A 23,459-nucleotide genomic window follows, 5' to 3' on the forward strand; every position below is an offset into this window, starting at 1 on the left:
GCCCGCGACAGGTGCGTAGATGGCCCAGCTGGGCCTTGTTTTCTAATCACCTGTCGCTCTGTTTATAAGCAGCAGCCAGGAGAGAGTGAGAACGAAATAGAAAAAGACAATTACTGGAAATGGACTGAGAGAATTATTGAAAAATAAAACAATATTGTAACCCTGGAACAGGCTTTCATGTCGGTGCTTGGTGGTCTGAAGAACCCCCAGGAGGGCAAGCCCCACACTAACCAATAATAAATAAATAACTTCTTATCATTAACGCAACTTCTTGAACATAAAAATGCATGAGAAGGTTTTTTCATTTTGAACGTTATTTTTGATTACAAGTGGAATTATTCATTATTTATCGTGCTGAGCAATGTCAGCTCAGATTTATCCGAGAGCTCGCCAGCCATAGGTTCCCTACCCCTGGGCTAGAGTATACAAATGAGTTTTAAGGTGAGACTTAAATGCTTCTACTGAGGTGGCATCTCGAACTGTTACCGGTAGGGAATTCCAGAGTACTGGAGCCTGAATGGAAAACGCTCTATAGCCCGCGACAGGTGCGTAGATGGCCCAGCTGGGCCTTGTTTTCTAATCACCTGTCGCTCTGTTTGTAAGCAGCAGCCAGGAGAGAGTGAGAATGAAATAGAAAAATACAATTACTGGAAAGCAACTGAGAGACTTATTGAAAAATAAAACAATATTGTAACCCTGGAACAGGCTTTCATGTCGGTGCTTGGTGGTCTGAAGAACCCCCAGGAGGGCAAGCCCCACACTAACCAATAATAAATAACTTCTTATCATTAACGCAACTTTTTGAACATAAAAATGCATGAGAATGTTTTATATTTTGAACGTTATTTTTGATTACAAGTGGAATTATTCATTATTTATCGTGCTCAGCAATGTCAGCTCAGATTTATCTGAGAGCTCGCGAGCCATAGTTTCCCTACCCCTGGGCTAGAGTATACAAATGAGTTTTAAGGTGAGACTTAAATGCTTCTACTGAGGTGGCATCTCGAACTGTTACCGGGAGGGCATTCCAGAGTACTGGAGCCCGAATGGAAAACGCTCTATAGCCCGCGACAGGTGCGTAGATGGCCCAGCTGGGCCTTGTTTTCTAATCACCTGTCGCTCTGTTTATAAGCAGCAGCCAGGAGAGAGTGAGAATGAAATAGAAAAAGACAATTACTGGAAAGTAACTGAGAGAATTATTGAAAAATAAAACAATATTGTAACCCTGGAACAGGCTCTTATGTCGGTGCTTGGTGGTCTGAAGAACCCCCAAGAGGGCAAGCCCCACACTAACCAATAATAAATAACATCTTATCATTAACGTAACTTCTTGAACATAAAAATGCATGAGAATGTTTTATATTTTGAACGTTATTTTTGATTACAAGTGGAATTATTCATTATTTCTCGTGCTGAGCAATGTCAGCTCAGATTTATCTGAGAGCCAGATGCAGTCATCAAAGGAGTCACATCTGGCTCGAGAGCCATAGGTTACCTACCCCTGTCCTAGGCTTTTAGAAAATATTTTAAAATAGTTTTTCTCTCCTTTAAATTGTATTGCAGTCAAGTAACCTTGATTAATTATTTTTAAAGCCGGTGGAGGCTTAACCCCCACTAATAATAGATGTAATAATTAGGAATTATTACAATTGTATTTCATTTTAGTATGTTTGTAATATATGTATTAAAGTTGTTTTGTTCTTATTTGTATATAATATTATCCATTTTGATGCTAACAATAAATGAGTAATATTAAAGACCAAAATGAGACACAATATTTAGTGCCTCACAAAACCAATATGCATGCAATAATCGCCTCTTTACACCCAATAATTAGCTCCAGTTGTATCGTTTGTTCATGTTTTGATTAACACTGGTTAATTTGGTCATTTTTACCAAGAGGTGTTTTGTATATTGCAGTGGCTCTAGCGTCCAGTGAACAGAGTCCAGTGGTGATCATCGCCATCGTGTCGGTGGCAGCGCTGGTCATGCTCCTCTCCATGGGGGTGGGACTGCACATCTGGAGAAGGTAGAGAGCTTTCAAGTCATGCACACACACACACACACACACACACACGGTTATTAATTCTAGACTCAACACGGGCTTATGTTTTAATCCCCTCAACGTGTTAGACAGATGTGCATTTTGCATGCGCAAACAGCCGCATCTCGCATGAGCCTCCATTGTGATCCAGATGACATTAATCCACAGATTAAATGAATCCTTCTCTCTTGAAGGAATGTGCAAATAACACAAATGTTCAACAGCTCAGTTCTAGGACACAATTCCCTTGCGTGTTTTTTTTTTCCACAGAGGCCCGCACTAACCAAAGAGGATGTAAAAAGTAAAATGTCTGAATGTACTTTGGACTACTTTCAGGATGCAAAATAGCTCATAAAAGTTTCTTAAATAATTTTTTTCTTTCACTTCCAATGCTTGAATTCTTAACAACTTCCGATCTATCCAAATATATAAGGTGTTTATTGTTTTTTATTTTATTTTATGTTGTATTGCCTTTTTGTCAATATTTCTTTTTTTTAATGGTAATATGCATTATTTAAAAAAAAAAATATATATATATATATATATTTTAAAATGTTGAAAATTAGATCATTTGAGTCAAGGGAGTAACAGCAATGAATAGTAGCTGTTATATAATAGCCATATATATATATATATACATATATATATATATATATATATATATATATATATATATATATATATATAGTGTACAGTATGTATGTATATGTATATATACTGTATATGTGTGGATATTTATATATATATGTATGTATGTATGTGTATACATATATATGTATGTATGTATGTGAATACATATATATGTATGTATGTATGTATATGTACATATGTGTATAAATATGTATGTATGCGGATATATGTATGCATGTGTATATACAGTATATGTATATATGTGTATATATTAATGTATTTATGTATATATGTGTATATATTTATGTATGTATGTGTATATATGTATGTATTTATGTATATATGTGTATATATGTATGTATGTATGTGTATATGTTTATATATGTATGTATGTATGTATATATATGTGTATATATATAAATATATGTATGTATGTATATATATATGTATGTATGTGTATATATGTATGTGTATATATATGTGTATATATGTATATATATATATATATATGTGTGTGTGTGTATATATATATATGTGTATATATGTATATATATATATATATATATATGTGTGTGTGTATATATATATGTATATAGATGTATATGCAAATATATATATATATATATCATCTATAATGTGTATATACATATATAATGTATTAATCTTTATGTATATATACATATACAAACACACACACATATATATATATATATATATATATATATATATATATATATATATATATATATATATATATATATATATATATATATACATAAGTTCTGAGAATTATCGTCATGTTTTTTTTGGGCACTATCTTGTGTTTAAAAGGCACAATTACACATAACAATACTTTCTTCTCTTTCCATCACCAAAAATGAGATCCATTCGGTATTTATGGGAAAAGCCTAAAAATACACCAGGATTACAGTCCCTCCAAAAATATCAGTTGTAACGGGGCCGAACGAGGTCTTAAGACAAGGTGTGTGTCCTTTATAATTATATTCTACTCTAATAACGTTGCAATAAGAACACAATATCTTGTGGAAAAATCCCTGGTGACATTTCAGACTGCTAACCTTCAAACACATCTAATGCACATTTTGGGCCCTGGGCCGGCACAAGAGATCATTAAAAAGATATTTGTCTGTTAGTAGTGAAAATTGTTAAATTAGAATTGTTGTGCTTTCTTCCATTGACTTGTGCACCTGTTTGGCTGCATTTATAAATAATCAATATTTAGGGTTAAATACGATCATGGTAGGTAATCCAATGAGAACACATCATTTCTACTTTCGAATAGTACTAAATAGGCACATAAAATGCCTATTAATGATAAAGTAGTAGTGCAACACATCATCGATCAATCAAATTGTATTTATGTAGCCCTTAATCACAAGTGTCTCAAAGGGCTGCACAAGCCACAACGACATCCTGGGCTCGGATCTCACACCAGGGCAAGGAAACAACTCAACCCATTGGGATACAATGAGAAACTTGTGGTCACCTAATAACCTCTCCAAGCAGGAGAGGGGGACAGAGCAGAAAAGAGATGGCAGATCAACTGGACTAAAAGGCGGGTCTATAAACTGAACGCGTCATAATTTGCCACATCAGTAGAACGCATGTTCACCTCTGGCACAGTCGCGACCGGGAAAAAAACATCATGTGAGTTGTGTATTATTCTCGGAGAAATGCTATATGTGCAGGAATTATCCAGCCAGGCGCTGGTTAGTTCTAGCTTAATTGACTCCTCACCCGGACTAACTGAGTCCGTATTTGCCTATGACCGGACTTGCTCTAGTGTTGTTAGTCAAGTGTGACTTAACTAATAATCTATGTTTCTAGAAAGCGTGATGGCGCCTTCCTGGTTAGAGTGAAGGAAGCAAGCCCGGTTTGCCCCAGAAAGAGGGCTGATTATCAATAAATGTTAGTCCCTGTTGTCTACAAAAACTAGCCGTGAGTGCCGATCACAATGCACCGTGCATAACGTAGTTCAATCAGGGCTGTCAAAAATAACTGGTAACGTGTGTGATTAATCACCCAAAAATATTGCATTAGTCTTGTAAATACGGAGATCAATCACAATTAATTTTGACTCTACATGCTCCTTTTGCTTAATAGCAGATGGATACCTGAAAGGCGATACTGATTGAGACTGGAAATAACGACTAATAAAGATACAATACTACAAACCTCGTTTCCATATGAGTTGGGAAATTGTGTTAGATGTAAATATAAACAGAATACAATGATTTGCAAATCCTTTTCAACCCATATTCAGTTGAATATGCTACAAAAACAACATATTTGATGTTCAAACTGATAAACATGTTTTTTTGTGCAAATAATCATTAACTTCGAATTTCATGGCTGCCAGACGTGCCAAAGTAGTTGGGAAAGGGCATGTTCACCACTGTGTTACATCACCTTTTCTTTTAACAACACTCAATAAACGTTTGGGAACTGAGGAAACTAATTGTTGAAGCTTTGAAAGTGGAATTCTTTCCTATTCTTGTTTTATGTAGAGCTTCAGTCCTTCAACAGTCTGGGGTTTTCTAGCTCCCATGCTAGCTCTCTTAGTTGGCGCTTTTTGTTGTACCCCTTTTGTTTGTTCTTACTTAGTGTTTTAGTGTTAAATTAAATCATGTTTTCTCATTCAATGCCTGCCTCCTTCTCTGCATCTTGGGGTTCATCACAAACTAACTGACAGAAACTAATTGTTGAAGCTTTGAAAGTGGAATTCTTTCCCATTCTTGTTTTATGTAGAGCTTCAGTCCTTCAACAGTCCGGGGTCTCCGCTGTCCTATTTTACGCTTCATAATGCGCCACACATTTTCAATGGTAGACAGGTCTGGACTGCAAGCGGGCCAGGAAAGTACCTGCACTCTTTTTTTTTTTTACGAAGCCATGCTGTTGTAACACGTGCTGAATGTGGCTTGGCATTGTCTTGCTGAAATAAGCAGGGGCGTCCATGAAATAGACGGCGCTTGGATATCAGCATTTGTTGTTCCAAAACCTGTATGTACCTTTTAGCATTAATGGTGCCTTCACAGATGTGTAAGTTACCCATGCCTTGGGCACTAATGCACCCCCATACCATCACACATGCTGGCTTTTCAACTTTACGTCGATAACAGTCTGGATGGTTTGCTTCATCTTTTGTCTGGATGACACGATGTTGAATATTTCCAAAATCAATTTGAAATGTGGACTCGTCAGACCCCAGAACACTTTTCCATTTTGCATCAGTCCATCTTAGATGATCTCGGGCCCAGAGAAGCTGACGGCGTTCCTGGGTGTTGTTGATAAATGGCTTTGGCTTTGCATATTATAGCTTTAACTTGCACTTACAGATGTAGCGACCAACTGTATTTAGTGACAGTGGTTTTCTGAAGTGTGCCTGAGCCCATGTGGTGATATCCTTTAGAGATGGATGTCTGTGTTTGATACAGTGCCGTCTGAAGGATCGAAGGTCACGGTCATTCATGTTGGTTTCCGGCCATGCCGCTTACGTGGAGTGATTTCTCCAGATTCTCTGAACCTTTTGATGATATTATGGAGCGTAGATGTGGAAATCCCTAAATTTCTTGCAATTTCACTTTGAGAAAGGTTGTTCTTAAACTGTTTGACTATTTGCTCACGCAGTTGTGGACAAAGGGGTGTACCTCGCCCCATCCTTTCTTGTGAAAGACTGAGCATTTTTTGGGAAGCTGTTTTTATACCCAATCATGGCACCCACCTGTTCCCAATTAGCCTGCACACCTGTGGGATGTTCCAAATAAGTGTTTGACGAGCATTCCTCAACTTTTTCAGTATTTATTGCCACCTTTCCCAACTTCTTTGTCACGTGTTGCTGGCATCAAATTCTAAAGTTAATGGCTATTTGCACAAAAAAAAAATGTTTATCAGTTTGAACATCAAATATGTTATCTTTATAGTGCATTCAACTGAATATGGGTTGAAAATGATTTGCAAATCATTGTATTCTGTTTATATTTACATCTAACACAATTTCCCAACTCATATGGAAATGGGGTTTGTATAAGTGTGAAAAAAAAACGCATCATAATTTATACAATTCCAGAATGTGCTTGTTCTATTTTTAAACAAAGAAACCAATCTGATGTTGTCTTTATTTTTAAATTATCGTGCCGTGATTTTACCAGTCCGGCCCACGTGGGAGTATATTTTTGTCCTAAAATGAGTTTGACACCCGTGGTTTGGATTGACAGCAATAATTAAAATATAATCCAACAAGAGACAATAGGTCAATATAAGTTCATCTTGTATTAAACTTAAATATTCATCAGCTTATTTGCACATTTGAGTCATATTTTAACGCTTAAAGAGGAGAATGAGGCGGTGCCACACAGGTGCTCGCTCCAAGGCTCTTTATTGAATAATAACGCTTATCTGTCTGTCCTTTCCTCCCCCCCCCCCCTTTCATCACCGCATTCCATTGAAAGGGGGTCTCCATTGTTCATCGCTGTTGCACCATTATCTTGCCCCTTATGTTTTGTGTGCAGACAGGGCGTTGGAATGGCTTGATGCCTCAATTATCAGCCTCTCATGTTTGCAAAGACAGCTAGCTCGCAGACGCGGCTGAAGGGTCTCAGATGTGCCGATCTGCCTGCTGCGCGCGTTCACACACTCACACACACACACACACGCACACACACACACATGCACATTGAGCTGCTTCACACAGAGGCTCGAACACATGAAAATTATATTTTTCTACCTACAGTAACTAGCATATTTTGAAGTTTTTAATTGTTTATGCATTATGTTGCGTTTGGACCAGATGTTCCTCTAAGGGAATTTAAGTTACCGGTCAATCCCAAGTTATTTTGATGACACATAAACTGAGTTTAAATGATCACCTAAATAGAACAGAATAGGTATTTTGCAATTTATTCCAAAGCTTTGGGAGACCAGCTTAACCAATACATTCATATCGGCTACTCTAGTTGATCTGAAAACAATACGGAGGCGCTGTGTTCTTCAATATGCCAATAGCCCACATCCTCCAGAACGAATACACATGTCTACTGTTCTACTTTAGCCTGGGACAGGATGAGATAAGGAAAAGGAGTATCTCTTCTCCTCACATTCCTAAGGCCAAGGTTAACTTGCAGTGTGCCATGGACATGTGAATAAAAAATAGAAATAGTACAAATGGAAAACACTAGTTATTTCATAAAAGACTATAGAAAGAAATAACTCTTAAATGTGGATATATATATATATATCTCCGTCAATTATTACCATATTTTTCAGACTATAAGGCTCACGTGAAATATTTTAATTTGCTCAAAAATCAACGATGCGCCTTATGTGCAGTATTAATTTTGGTGGTGCTTACTGACCTGCAGCCAATTTAATGTGGTACATGGTGTAATGATAAGTGTTACCATTAGATTACATAAGAGATGCAGTCGCGATCAAATGTTTACATACTATGCTACATATTATGCTAGCCTCCATGCTAAGCCTTTTGTTTTTGCTAGCTTCCATGCTGAGCTCCTTTTGTTTGTTATCCGCCTCATGCGCACTTTTTATTGTACCCCTTGTATTTGTTCTTGTTTAGTTTTAATTAAATCATGTTTTCTTACTCAATGTCTGCCTCCATCTCTGCATCTTGGGGTTCGTCACAAACTAACTTTGACGACGGCGCTCAAAAACCTATCAAAATGTTTTAAGACGACTTTAGTAAGTTAAGAAGCCGCAATGCTTGGATTGTCGCAGCATTACGGAGACCATAGTCGGACGTACTGTGCTTCAACATACGAGTATTATTGTGGTGTGTGTATAAGGACTGGGATGTAAAAGATTTTTGTATCCATGCGTTACAAACTTACCGTGAGAGAACGACCTTGTCCGTATTGACTCATTCTGAAAGTATCTCTTCTCGTTGCTGATTTAGAATAAAATAGAATAGAATGGACTTTATTGTCGTTATATTTGCATGTAATGAGATTAAGGACTCCAGTTTAGGGTGCGGTAGTGGGAACAAAAATGGGGTGAAAATAAATAACACAAGAGGTAATAAAGGAAAACCCAACAATTTAAATAAACAGACTACTATCGAATGAAAACAATATGCAATCCTGTAGAATATACAAAACACTATAGAAATACAAAATACTGTACAATATACAGAACAAGACATTATTTTTATAAGTTACAGTTCAACATGGTGACAGTTCTGGGAAAGAAGCTGTCTCTGAGCCTGTTTGTTCTGGCTCTGATGCACCTGTAGCACCTGCCCGATGGTAGCCGGTCAAACAGGTGGAAGCCCGGGTGTGTGCTGTCCTTGGTGATTTAGCAGTGCACTATTGTCTAAATGGTCGGCACTTTCCTTTATCGTTGTGTCCAATGCGCTCCTTCCTCAGGGCGCACTGGTATTAAAACTTGCTACGTGTGTGACCTGTGCCTTGTTGAACAGCTCGGGCTTCAATAAACCTAAAAAAGACAATTTTGTTTGACTACTTGATCAGAAAATGTATTATACAGGACCCTGGGCACCTAATAGGAGACACATTATCTGGTGTAAGCTCCTTTTTTTTCTCTTCTCTTGTTGTGGTACATTCATCCTACGCTATTGCCACTTGTAATATTAAGTAGCGTGTCGTTTAAACTTAACGTATTTTCCGGACCATAGGGCGCACCGGATTAAAAGGCACACTGCCGAGGAGCGGGTCTGTTCAGGTCTTTTTTCATACAAAAGGCGCACCGGATTGTAAAGCGCAACTAATTATGTAAAACACTATCTCAGTGGTTCTTAACCTTGTTAAGAAACGGGGTTTGTACTTTATTTGACGAATGAGTCCAAAAATGTACTGAAAAGAGCCCCTCCATCCCCACCCCCCCACCCCCCACCCCCCTTTGTCTTCTTCCCAGCAGCGTCTGCTCAGGCTCCTCCAATGTAACTCCTGCTAGCGTGGTGCTGCTCTCGACCTCCTTCTCCACTCTTCCTCCTCCTCCTCTTCTCTCTCCTCTTCCTCCCTTCACACAGCCGATGCCCAGGTACACTTGGCATGCACTCCCCCCCCCACCCCCTCGCCCCTCCCACCACCTCCCCTCTCCTCATCTTCTATCGCCTCCTTTTTTTTCTTTTTTTTTCTCCCTCTCAGCATTTAGTGGTTTTCTTGTCTTTCTTTGGCTTCCCTTAGAGCAATAATAAGGTAAATAAATATATTGATTGCTTTTATAACATCGGAAAAAAGCAACAGTCGTGTTGCTCAAAAAAAATTAATAAATAAATAACATTAAAAAAAGAAGCCACTACCCGAAAGGAAACTGTCATTGTGATCACGTGTGACGTTTCAAAATGGGAATTAAATACGATTCCGCTTCCTGTTTGCCTTGCTAATTAATTTAAAACCTCTTCTCACTTGGCGCTTACCAAAGGCATGCGGTACATTTAGGCCTGCGCTTAAAAATTTGAGTGTGATGTAAGGATACCATCATGAAAAGCAAATTTAATAAAAAAAAACATTGTTATGGTCTTACCTTTACTTATAAATGAAGTCCATGCGCAGCTCCTTCTGATCAAAAGCATCGATAACTTGTTTATAGAAGTCTTCCTTATCTTTCTTCAGTTTTAAAATTCTCTCTGTCTCGATGGAGATCTTCCTTTATTACCTCCTGCTTCGATTAAAAGTCCAGTTTAGAAAATGGTTTTATTTTAGATATGTAATCCTCCATGTTAAAAGTGCAAGCGAGAGGAAAAAATAAACGATCGCTGCTAACTCTTGCTTACCAAAGGCATGCGGTAAATTTAGGCCTGCGCTTGAAAATTTGAGTGTGATGTAAGGATACCATCATGAAAAGCACATTTAATTAAAAAAAAAACCTTATTATGGTCTTACCTTTACTTATAAATGAAGTCCATGCACAGCTCCTTCTGATCAAAAGCATCAATAACTTGTTTATAGAAATCTTCCTTATCTTTCTTCAGTTTTAAAAGTCTCTTTGTCTCGATGGAGATCTTCCTTTATTACCTCCTGCTTCCATTGAAAGTCCAGTTTAGAAAACTGTTTTATTTTAGATATGTAATCCTCCATGTTAAAAGTGCAAGCGAGAGGAAAAGATAAACTCTTGCTGCTTGTTATCACTTCTTCTGCAGCCGAGTAGTCGCAAGAAGGATCACTAGCACCCTCTACCACCAGGAGGCGGGAGTCATTTAATGACTCAAATTTTGACACACGCAGCTACGGTATATTAATAAAACGTAGCTGCTTACTGTTCTTTTTAGCATATTCAATAGCTTGGACCTTAAATCCTACTGAATAGCTCTTAATCTTCTTCCCTTTATGCGATTTCAAATGATTGAAATCAGCCTCCTCCATTTTGAAAATGATGACAGGTGAAGTGTCACTCATGACGTGACGAGTTTGACCCGGTGGAAATTCTAGGCATATGCTAATTATTTGGCGAAACGAGTTTGACCCGGCGGAAATTCTAGACATGCGCTAATAAAAATAATATTTTGCGAGACGAGTTTGACCCGGCGTTAATCCTGAGCCGGCGGTAATTCTAACTAAGCATGCGCTAGGCAGGTGCATACTATATACCCGGCGGCTATTCAAGGAAATACGGTAGATATATATATGGAAAAGGGTTCATTATTATTAACTATCTGTCATTTAGCTGGGGACACCCCACAACTACCTCTAGGGGTCCTCGCACTCCACTGTATGTATTTATATTTATATTTAGTGTTGTCATTCACCCGGGGCATTGCATGTTTCTTTGCGCTGGATCCCCAATCCATTTTTTATTTTTATTTTTATTTTTGTAGCTGATAGCTCTGACGTAAGCTAGCTCGCTACTGTGTCTAAAAACAGCCGAGCCACATAATTAGCTCCCCGTTCAAAACGTAGTGAGGCTAAGCTGTGTTTAAGCTACATAGCTTAGCTCCATGTAGCTTGTTACCGCCCGACACAAATGGCCCCAATTTGTCGCAGTTTACCTGACACATGAAACGTGAAAAATTTAGGAGAATCGACTTTAGCCGCCAAACGGCAGTAGAGCGTTGAATATTTTAAAATGGGTTTTGTGGCAATTCCAACTTAGCGTAAGTTAGACTTAGACTTCCTTTTTTGGGGCGGTATAGCTCGGTTGGTAGAGTGGCCCTGCCAGCAACTTGAGGGTTGCCGGTTCGATTCCCGCTTCAGCCATCCTAGTCACTGCCGTTGTGTCCTTGGGCAAGTCACTTTACCCACCTGCTCCCAGTGCCACCCACACTGCTTTAAATGTAACTTAGATATTGGGTTTCACTATGTAAAGCGCTTTCAGTCACTTGAGAAAAGCGCTATATAAATATAATTCACTTCACTTTTAAATCTTTTTTATTGTCATTCAAATTTTAACTTTACTGCACAGATAAGAACGAAATTTCGTTACATAAGCTCATAAAAAAAGCAATAATGGGCATATATAGTTAAATGAATATATTTATAAATAATAAATAAATATATAAATCAAATAAATATATATATATATATAAAATAAATAAATAGATTATTGTACAGATACATATATTGCGTCCAAGTTTATGGATTTATGTTATATTGTCTCTTTTATCCCAGCGAGTTAATCTATTTTGTGGGGAGTTGAGGGGATAATTTAATTATGATGCTATGTAGGGTGGCGTTTTCCATCATTTTCAGCAGACTGCATTGCAAAATGACTAACTCCCCATCTTTCTCACTTGAGATCCACCCAGAAATCAGCCAAATTCATCCCTTCCTATTGTGAAATATAGTCATAATTCCAAAAGCAGTGCAGTTCCGCTTTAAAGATCAAACACAATAAAAAAATAAATAAAATAAAAGAACATTCTGTAGGTGTAAGAGCCAGGTGCCCCAACATTGTCACCAGACTAGCATATGTGACATATACATATTTTCACCTTGTCACCAACACCCGCAGAGTCTCTGATCTTATTATGTCCTCCATCCTCATGTCAGTCCTGGACCCCACCCCCCCCCCCCCCCCAGCCCCCCCCCTCCTTCCACTCCACTCCTTTGTCTATCAATTCTTGTCTCTCCTCCTTGGTGTGGTCGCTCGTGCCCCCGATGGTCCCTGCTGCATGTGTCTGCTGGCGTGTTTCGACAGACAGGGTCTTGAACCTGTCTCAGACCCTGCTGTTACACACAGGCTTAGGGATGTGTCAGCATTGTCCTCCATCACGTCTCCCTGTGAGAATGCGCAAAAAGACCAAGGAGGGGGGCGGAAAAAAAGGCAAATATGCATGATTTTTACATTAATGCAACATATTATTGCATACTTGCCAACCCTACCGGATTTTCCGGGAGACAACCGAAATTCAGCGCCTCTCCCGAAATTCAGGCGGAGCTGGAGGCCACGCCCCCTCCAGCTCCATGCGGACCTGAGTGAGGACAACCTGTTTTCACGTCCGCTTTCCCACAATATAAACAGCGTGTCTGCCCAATGACGTTATAACCGTAGATTGATGGAGGGCGAATTATTGGTTTCTTATTGTTAGGCAGTTTCATTAACGTCCTCCCAGCGCGGTAACATCACACAACAACAGCAGTCACGTTTTTTGTCCACCGTACAGCAGTTCGTCTGCCGTAAACAGCAATGTTGTGGCACTCTTAAACAGGACAATACTGCCATCTACTGTACATGCATATGTGACAATAACATCTACGGCTTTTAGAGAGTGCAGTGAAGATCTTCCTCAGGAAGCAAAGAGTGACCGGTTTTGGGCCGTGCTCGGGAGAGATGGAAGATTCCGGACTCTAGTGCATTTGATGAAAGCACTTTTGTGCGTACCGCACAGCAATGCATCATCAGAGAGGGTGTTCAGCATGGTTGGAAAAATAGTGACAGAGAATAGAACAAGGATGGACAATTCAACCCTTAACTCAGCAATGAGTAGATGAGTGTTATGTGTGTGTATATGTGAAAATAAATGAACACTGAAATTCAAGTATTTACACACAGGCTTAGGGATGTGTCAGCATTGTCCTCCATCACGTCTCCCCGCGAGAATGCGCAAAAAGACCAGGGACGGAAAAAAACCCCAAGGCAAATATGCATGATTTTTACATTAATGCAACATACTATTGCATACTTGCCAACCCTCCCGGATTTTCCGGGAGACACCTGAAATTCAGCGCACCTCCCGGGACAAATTTTTTTCCCGAAATTCAGGCGGAGCTGGAGGCCACGCCCCCTCCAGCTCCATGCGGACCTGAGTGAGGACAACCTGTTTTCACGTCCGCTTTCCCACAATATAAACAGCGTGTCTGCCCAATGACGTTATAACTGTAGATTGATGGAGGGCGAATTCTTGGTTTCTTATTGTTAGGCAGTTTCATTAACGTCCTCCCAGCGCGGTAACAACACACAACAACAGCAGTCACGTTTTCGTCTACCGTAAAGCAGTTCGTCTGCCGTAAACAGCAATGTTGTGACACTCTTAAACAGGACAATACTGCCATCTACTGTACATGCATATGTGACAATAACATCTACGGCAGTTTTGTCTGTGTTTTATTCCTAGGGGGCGCTAGAGCGCATTTTTGAGTTTTGGGCTTTGTTTTTTTTTCATTAGATCGCAATTTTCGCCAGTCCTGATATTGTGTCCAGTTTGGTGAGTTTTGAAGCATTTTAAGGGGGTCAAATTACAGATCAAAGAGGCAAAATTAAATTTTTTAGGAAACTTTTGTTTTGAAGGTGTTATTGCCAACTTCCTCTTGATTTTTTGCTGAAGGTCAGTGTATGAAATCTAGGTCTAAGTCAGACCTACAAAGAGGTTCTCTATGACCTTCCTAACGGAAGTTACAAGCAGTTTTGTCTGTGTTTTTTCCTAGGGGTCGATATAGCGCTATTTTGAGTTTTGGGTTTTGTTTTGTTTTATTAGATCGCGATTTTCGCCAGTCCTGATGTGTGTGTTAAATTTAGTGAGTTTTGTGTCAAATTACAGCTCAAAGAGGCGGTATAATAATTTATTAGGGACATCCGGTCCCTAATGCAGATTTCTCCACATAGAAGTAATCATCAACTTAAAGTGCCCTCTTTGAGGATTTTAATAGAGATCCATCAACTTCATTCTAAACATTTCTTCACAAAAAAAGAAATCTTTAACATCAATATTTATGGAACATGTCCACAAAAAATCCATCTGTCAACACTGAATATTGCATTGTTGCATTTCTTTTCACAGTTTATGAACCTAATTTTGTTGAAGTATTATTCAATAAATGTATTTATAAAGGATTTTTGAATTGTTGCTATTTTTAGAATACTTTTTAAAAATCTCCCGTACCCTGTGGCATACCTTCAAGTACCCCCATTTGAGAACCACTGCCCTAAACGTAACAACACAAAACAATGACCCTGCTCTGTCATAAAAGGCTTCCTGATTACCAACCAGGCACACTTGTGCCTCCTGATTACCAAACAAAAAGAAGAAATTATACAAAACACAGAAAACTGTAAACCTAAACATGACAGTTTTTCAACAGAACCAAACATATTTTTATATGTGTATAAACTAGGGGGTGTAACGGTACACAAAAAGTTTGGTTCGGTACGTACCTCGGTTTAGAGGTCACGGTTCGGTTCATTTTCGGTACAGTAAGAAAACAACAAAATATACATTTTTTCATTATTTATTTACAAAATTTGGAAACAATTGCTTTATCATTTTAACATTGGGAACACTATAATAATTCTGCCCACGTTAATCCACATTAAACTGCCTCAAATTGTTGCTCAAATGAAATAAAATGACAAAACTTTTCTTCTACATATAAAAAGTCCAACATTAAACAGTTTCAAGTCAAATGCTTAATATATTACAGCATTTGGGAAGCCTGTAGTTGATTTTTTATTATGTAAATGTGATATTTGTATCAACATGTGATAGCAGGGACCCTGCTATTCAAAACCAGGCTGCTACATTACTAATGATTCATGTAACTATAGCTGAAAAAATAGCACAATAGCAATAGGAGAGACTATTCATCCCTGAACACCATGGAGTTCATGTAGGCTATATGATTCACTTACATTATTATATCACTAGCATACACACACGCACGCACGCCGCACAATAAGCTAATGCACACATCGCAAAATGAGCTAACGTTACGCTAAAAGTTAATTAGCCTTCACCTCAAGCCAGGACTGCGAGCGAGCTGAACTGCAGTTTGTTTCTAGAACATGACAGAGATAGATATCTACATATGTCCATATTTAAAAGTTATTTCTTTATATTCATAGTCATATTTAAAAACAGTTAGTGTTTTTCCATTTTTTTCTCTTTTTGGTTGTATGCTAGTAAACTGCGTGTTAACTTTGAAGCTTTAGGAATGTAAGGAGTAGCTATACTCCCTTCTTATCTCTTCCTGTCTCAGGCTAAGCAGAACAATAGATATGTGTATTCGTTCCGGTGGGTGGGGGCGAGGGAGATATTGAAGAAGACAGTGCTTCCGTAAGGTTTTCAGATCAACTAGGTGACGCGAATTGAATGTGTTGTTTTTTTAGGTTGGTCTCTCCAAAGCTTTGGAATAAATTGCAAAATACCTATTCTGTTCTGGGTCCATCCATCCATCCATTTTTTACGGCTTGTTCCGTTTGGGGTTGTAGGGGGTGCTGGTGCCTATCTCAGCTACAATCGAGTGGAAGGCAGCGTACACCCTGGACAAGTCGCCACCTCATCGCAGGGCCAACACAGCTGAACTGCAGCTTGTTAAAACTTTAGCTTTGGCGGCTACTTCATATGTTTGTGTAGAAACTCGTTCGGTACGCCTCCGAACCGAACCGGAACCCCGGTACCGACATGGTTCAATACAAACATACGTACCGTTACAACCCTAGCATAAACTCTGATTTACTGCTACTTCAAATGTTCACAGTCAGATGCTAAAGCAGATCATTTTCTGTCAAAATGTAAACAAACGAGAGGTCAGCCAACACCTCCTAATGGATTGTGATCAACTTGCGAGCCATCACTGTGATTAATGAAGACGGGCAGACGGAAAGCAGTGGAAGGACAGTCCTTCAATATGTTTTTTCTGTCCTCAAGGATACGCCTAATAACAAACTCTGCAGGGCCGCTTTAATTTTTACACCAGAGTGATTGATGTCCTCTTTCCATGTTGTTATCCATGAAAAATGGTTACCTGACACAGTTATTAGGATCCCTGTCAATGCTGGCGGCTATAAACATTTTTTGCTCGGTGTTATGAACCCCTCAGTGTGACAAACTCATAGTGGTGTGGAATGTGCTTGTTTTGTTGGACGTACGCATCCAACAAAAAGGTCATCCTAACTCAGATTGTCTTCAAATATGAGTTGGGAAATTGTGTTAGATGTAAATAGAAACAAATCATTTTCAACCCATATTCAGTTGAATATGCTACAAAGACAACATATTTGATGTTCAAACTGATAAACATTTTTTTTGTTGCAAACAATCATTAACTTTAGAATTTGATGCTGGCTTCCTTTAAGGTTTTACTACTTACGTATAAAATACTACACGGTCTAGCTCCATCCTATCTTGCCGATTGTATTGTACCATATGTCCCGGCAAGAAATCTGCCTTCAAAGGACTCCGGCTTATTAGTGATTCCTAGAGCCCAAAAAAAGTCTGCGGGCTATAGAGCGTTTTCCGTTTGGGCTCCAGTACTCTGGAATGCCCTCCCGGTAACAGTTCGAAGCATTTAAGTCTCACCTTGAAACTCATTTGTATACTCTAGCCTTTAAACAGACTCCCTTTTTAGACCAGTTGATTTGCCGCTTCTTTTGTTTCTCATATGTCCCCCCCCTCCCTTGCGGAGGGGGTCCGGTCCGATGACCATGGATGAAGTACTGGCTGTCCAGAGTCGGGACCCAGGATGGACTACTCGCCTGTGTATCCGTTGGGGACATCTCTACGCTGCTGATCCGCCTCCGCTTGAGATGGTTTAATGTGGACGGGACTCTCGCTGCTGTCTTGGATCCGCTTTGAACTGAACTCTCACGGCTGTGTTGGAGCCACTATGGATTGAACTTTCACAGTATCATGTTAGACCCGCTCGACATCCATTGCTTTCGGGGGGGGTTGCCCACATCTGAGGTCCTCTCCAAGGTTTCTCATAGTCAGCATTGTCACTGGCGTCCCACTGGATGTGAATTCTCCCTGCCCACTGGGTGTGAGTTTTCCTTGCCCTTTTGTGGGTTCTTCCGAGGATGTCGTAGTCGTAATGATTTGTGCAGTCCTTTGAGACATTTGTGATTTGGGGCTATATAAATAAACATTGATTGATTGATGATGCCAGCAACACGTGACAAAGAAGTTGGGAAAGGTGGCAATTAATACTGATAAAGTTGAGGAATGCTCATCAAACACTTATTTGGAACATCCCACAGGTGTGCAGACTAATTGGGAACAGGTGGGTGCCATGATTGGCTATAAAAACAGCTTCCAAGAAATGCTAAGAAATTCACAAACAAAGATGGGACGAGGGTCACCACTTTGTAAGCAAATAGTCGAACAGTTTAAGAACAAGGTTTCTCAAAGTGCAATTGCAAGAAATTGAGGGATTTTACCATCTAAGGTCTGTAGTATCATCAAAAGGTTCAGAGAATCTGGAGAAATCACTGCACGTAAGCGATGATATTACGGACCTTTGATCCCTCAGGCGGTACTGCATCAAAAAGCGACATCTGTGAAAATTTGCCATCTAATAAAAAACCAAACCCCAAAAGTAAAAATTGCGCTCTAGCGCCCCCTAGGAAAAAACCCAGACAAAACTGCTTGTAACTTCTGTTAGGAATGTCGTAGAGACATGAAACAAAGACCTCTATGTATCAATCATCAATCAATCAATGTTTACTTATATAGCCCTAAATCACTAGTGTCTCAAAGGGCTGCACAAACCACCACGACATCCTCGGTAGGCCCACATAAGGGCAAGGAAAACTCACACCCAGTGGGACGTCGGTGACAATGATGACTATGAGAACCTTGGAGAGGAGGAAAGCAATGGATGTCGAGCGGGTCTAACATGATACTGTGAAAGTTCAATCCATAATGGATCCAACACAGTCGCGAGAGTCCAGTCCAAAGCGGATCCAACACAGCAGCGAGAGTCCCGTTCACAGCGGAGCCAGCAGGAAACCATCCCAAGCGCAGGCGGATCAGCAGCGCAGAGATGTCCCCAGCCGATACACAGGCAAGCAGTACATGGCCACCGGATCGGACCGGACCCCCTCCACAGGGGAGAGTGGGACATAGAAGAAAAAGAAAAGAAACGGCAGATCAACTGGTATAAAAAGGGAGTCTATTTAAAGGCTAGAGTATACAAATTAGTTTTAAGGTGAGACTTAAATGCTTCTACTGAGGTGGCATCTCGAACTGTTACCGGGAGGGTATTCCAGAGTACTGGAGCCCGAATGGAAAACGCTCTATAGCCCGCAGACTTTTTTTGGGCTTTGGGAATCACTAACAAGCCGGAGTCCTTTGAAGGCAGATTTCTTGCCGGGACATATGGTACAATACAATCGGCAAGATAGGATGGAGCTAGACCGTAGGACTGACTTAGACCAGGACTTGGCAGCGGCCAAAGGCGGACCCGACCAACGCTGCTTGCAGCTTTAATTTATTATTGTAACTGAACACAAACGTTATGTTAAAATGTTATAATCATATTCATTACTACAAACATTTATTTATAAGTGCAAACAATTGTGCAGAGACATGCACCGTTTCAAGCAAATATTATTAAAAAAAAAACACCTTACAATTCAGTGTTTTTTAAGGGAAAAACATTGAGCGTAAAAAATGTTCACCAATGTTAATTTTGACAGCTTTTTAAATTAGTTTCAGTTAGTCTTTTAACCAAAATGTGTTTTAGTCATGGGTTAGTCATCTAAATTCATTTAGATTTAGTCGACGGAATTCCTAAACATCGGTCTTGAAAGGATTTAGAGCCTCTCAAAAACTGAATTCGCAACAAGACCAGCTCTCCATCAATAATATTTCAATAATAACATTTCACACATCAATCAATCAATCAATCAATCAATGTTTATTTATACAGCCCCAAATCACAAATGTCTCAAAGGACTGCACAAATCATTACGACTACAACATCCTCGGAAGAACCCACAAAAGGGCAAGGAAAACTCACACCCAGTGGGCAGGGAGAATTCACATCCAGTGGGACGCCAGTGACAATGCTGACTATGAGAAACCTTGGAGAGGACCTCAGATGTGGGCAACCCCCCCCCCCTCTAGGGGACCGAAAGCAATGGATGTCGAGCGGGTCTAACATGATACTGTGAAAGTTCAATCCATAGTGGCTCCAAGACAGCCACGAGAGTTCAGTTCAAAGCGGATCCAAGAGTCCCGTCCATAGGAAACCATCTCAAGCGGAGGCGGATCAGCAGCGTAGAGATGTCCCCAACCGATACACAGGCGAGCTACTATGGACAGCACAGTGGAAGGGGGGTTTGAGCATGTGCCTCACAATACAAAGGTCCTGAGTTCAATCCCGGGCTCGAGATGTTTGTGTGGAGTTTGCATGTTCTCCCCGTGACTGTGCAGGTTCCCACCGGGTACGGGACAAACAGTAGAAATGGATGGTTAGCTTCAGAATAACAATGTCATCAAGAAGAATAAGAGACTTATTATACTCAAAAAATGTCGGCGTTACTTAAAAATCCATCCATCCATTTTCTACTGCTTCTTCGTTAATGCACGCATTTAGTTGTATTCAGTGTTAAAAAATATGATATGGCTCCCACGGAAATACTTTTTTAAATATTTGGCTTTCATGGCTCTGTCAGCCAAAAAGGTTCCCGCTCCCTGCTAAATACGCTATTCAGCCCGGGATCACTTCTCATGCTCGGTTGGTAGAGTGGCCGTGCCAGCAACTTGAGGGTTGCAGGTTCGATTCCCGCTTCCGCCATCCTAGTCACTGCCGTTGTGTCCTTGGGCAAGACACTTTACCCACCTGCTCCCAGTGCCACCCACACTGGTTTAAATGTAACTTAGATATTGGGTTTCACTATGTACAGCGCTTTGAGTCATTAGAGAAAACGCGCTATATAAATATAAGTTACTTCCCTTCACTTCACAAAAGGTTCAGAGAATGTGGAGAAATCACTTCATATTACGGACCTTCGATCCCTCAGGCGGTACTGCATCAAAAAGCGACATCAGTGTGTAAAGGATATCACCACATGGGCTCAGGAACACTTCAGAAAACAGCTGTCACTAACGACAGTTGGTTGCTAAATCTGTAGTCAATGCCGTTGTGTCCTTGGGCAAGACACTTTACCCACCTGCTCCCAGTGCCACCCACACTGGTTTAAATGTAACTTAGATATTGGGTGTGACTATGTAAAGCGCTTTGAGTCACTAGAGAAAAGCGCTATATAAATATAATTCACTTCATCAGTGGCACCACATCAGGGTCTTCCGTATCGCAATTGTCTTCCATCTCCACCTTCTCATCTCAGTTACTGCACCACCCGCAACATAAACAGCGTCTGATGCTTGTTTGTGTCTCCCGACTGGGATAAAACACGATCTGATGTCTCTTTGTTTCGCCTTTTTTTGCTTTTTTCTTAGACAATGCGGCTACAGCAAAGCCTCTCAAGAGGGAGACGAGGAACTTTACTTCCAATGTAAGTGACACCACGGCTCCGTCCTCCAGGTCTACACTTCATTCTTCATCCCGCACACTGACGCAATCCATTAGGCGGCGCCCGCCGCAGATTTTGGTTTGTGTATGTGTTGGGGGTTTTTTTCTGTTGTGTGCACGTAGTTTTGTAAATGTTGTGCGTGTGTGCATGCTCGTTTGCCTTGTTTAATCTCCCAGCATGCCCAGCCCTCAGGAGGGGTTTCGGAGCACCGTGGCTGATGAATAATGAGCCAAAGCCAAGCGGCTGGGAATTAAATCCGCCCAGACAAAGAAATGCGTGCGACTGACGAGCATGCAACACACACTCATGCATGTGCATATGTTGGGCCTACTTTTCAAAAACTCACACCAGTTTTTTTTAAACACACATGAATAGTGGCATAGCTCGGTTGGTAGAGTGGCCGTGCCAGCGACTTGAGGGTTGCAGGTTCGATTCCCGCTTCCGCCACCCTAGTCACTGCCGTTGTGTCCTTGGGCAAGACACTTTACCCACCTGCTCCCAGTGCCACCCACACTGCTTTAAATGTAACTTAGATATTGGGTTTCACTATGTAAAGTGCTTTGAGTCACTAGAGAAAAGCGCTATGTAAAAATATAATTCAATTCACAATAGGTTTTAATATTTATTTTTATTCTCTTTAGTCCAACCTTGTTTGAGCCGAGGCACATTTTTTTTCATTGAAAAAAATACGGAGGCACATCGCCGGCAGAAATCATTAAAAAAAATGAGGTAACACTTTAGTATGGGGAACATAATCACCATTGATTAGTTGCTTATTAACATGCAAATTAGTAACATAATTAATTACTTATTAATAATGACTAGTTTAGCTAGCGGGGGTATAAAATAGTCAGGTTGAGTCATGGATACAAACGGTTCTGGGTATTTGTTGTGTTGCATTTATGTTGTGTTACTGGGAGGATGTTCTCCCGAAATGTGTTTGTCAATCTTGTTTGGTGTGGCTTCACAGCGTGGCGCATATTACTAAGAGTGTTAAAATTGTTTATATCACAACCATTAGTGTACTCTGTGTCACCCAGTATGCCTTGCAGTCGTGTGCATGTTGCCGCAGAAGTCACACACAACATGTTGCTGGGACTGACAAGCAGATCGTACATGTTGTAGAGGGCAACAAAGTCAATGACTTCATAGCACGCCCTAATACTTATTATCTGGGTGACTGCCGACAGTCATTCTAGAGAATATTAGCGTCTCATATTGTCTTCTTCGCTTTGTGACACGGGTCTTAAACGGCTCTTTGAATGGTAAAGGATACCGATCCCAGAACCATGTATTTCAAATATTTGCGGATGGTTCAACCGCCACCCGCCCCAATCTAATTAAAAATCTATTTTTTCGTCATGTCACCCGCCCAGCCCACGGTTTACCCGCGGACTCCGCGGATGAGACCGCAAACCGCGCATCTTTAATATACAACCAGTTAGCCGGTAACACTTTAGTATGGGGAACATCCATCCATTTCCTACCGCTTGTCCCATTCAGGGTTGCAGGGGATGCTTTTATTCACCATTAATTAGTTGCAAATTAACATGCAAATTAGTAAAATATTTTTTTAGTTGGTCATTAATAAATACTTATTAATGCCTTATCCTGCATGGCCTTTTTATACAACCACAAAGCCAGTAACACTTTAGTATGGGGAACATATTCACCATTAATTAGTTGCTTATTAACATGCAAATTAGTAACATATTGGCTCTTAATTAGTGTTTATTAAATACTTATTAATGCCTTCTTTTGCATGGCCTTAATATACAACCATTAAGCCGGTAGCACTTTAGTATGGGGAACATATTCACCATTAATTATTAACATGCAAATTAGTAACACATTGCCTTAATTAGTCATCATTAAGTACTTATTAATGCCTTCTTTTGCATGGCCTTATTATACAACCACAAAGCCAGTAACACTTTAGTATGGGGAACATATTCACTGTTAATTAGTCGCTTATTAACATGCAAATTAGTAACATAATGGCTTAATTAGTCATTATTATGTACTTATTTATGCCTTATTCTGCATGGCCTTATTATACAACCAGTAAGCCGATAACACTTTAGTATGAGGAACATCCATC

General features: G+C 40.0%; 1 protein-coding gene across 2 annotated transcripts in view; it reads left to right on the plus strand.

Moving 5' to 3' along the window:
- LOC133539581 (ephrin type-A receptor 7-like) overlaps nucleotides 1–23,459 on the plus strand; it is a 708,400-nt gene that overhangs the window by 585,912 nt on the left and 99,029 nt on the right. For both annotated transcript variants that reach the window (XM_061881603.1, XM_061881604.1), the window contains exons 8-9: nucleotides 1,921–2,029; nucleotides 21,285–21,340. In XM_061881603.1, coding sequence (XP_061737587.1) covers nucleotides 1,921–2,029; nucleotides 21,285–21,340 — 165 coding nt within the window. The remainder of the gene's footprint in view (nucleotides 1–1,920; nucleotides 2,030–21,284; nucleotides 21,341–23,459) is intronic.

Source organism: Nerophis ophidion, linkage group LG21 (genome assembly GCF_033978795.1).
Source record: "Nerophis ophidion isolate RoL-2023_Sa linkage group LG21, RoL_Noph_v1.0, whole genome shotgun sequence".
NCBI lineage: Eukaryota > Metazoa > Chordata > Actinopteri > Syngnathiformes > Syngnathidae > Nerophis > Nerophis ophidion.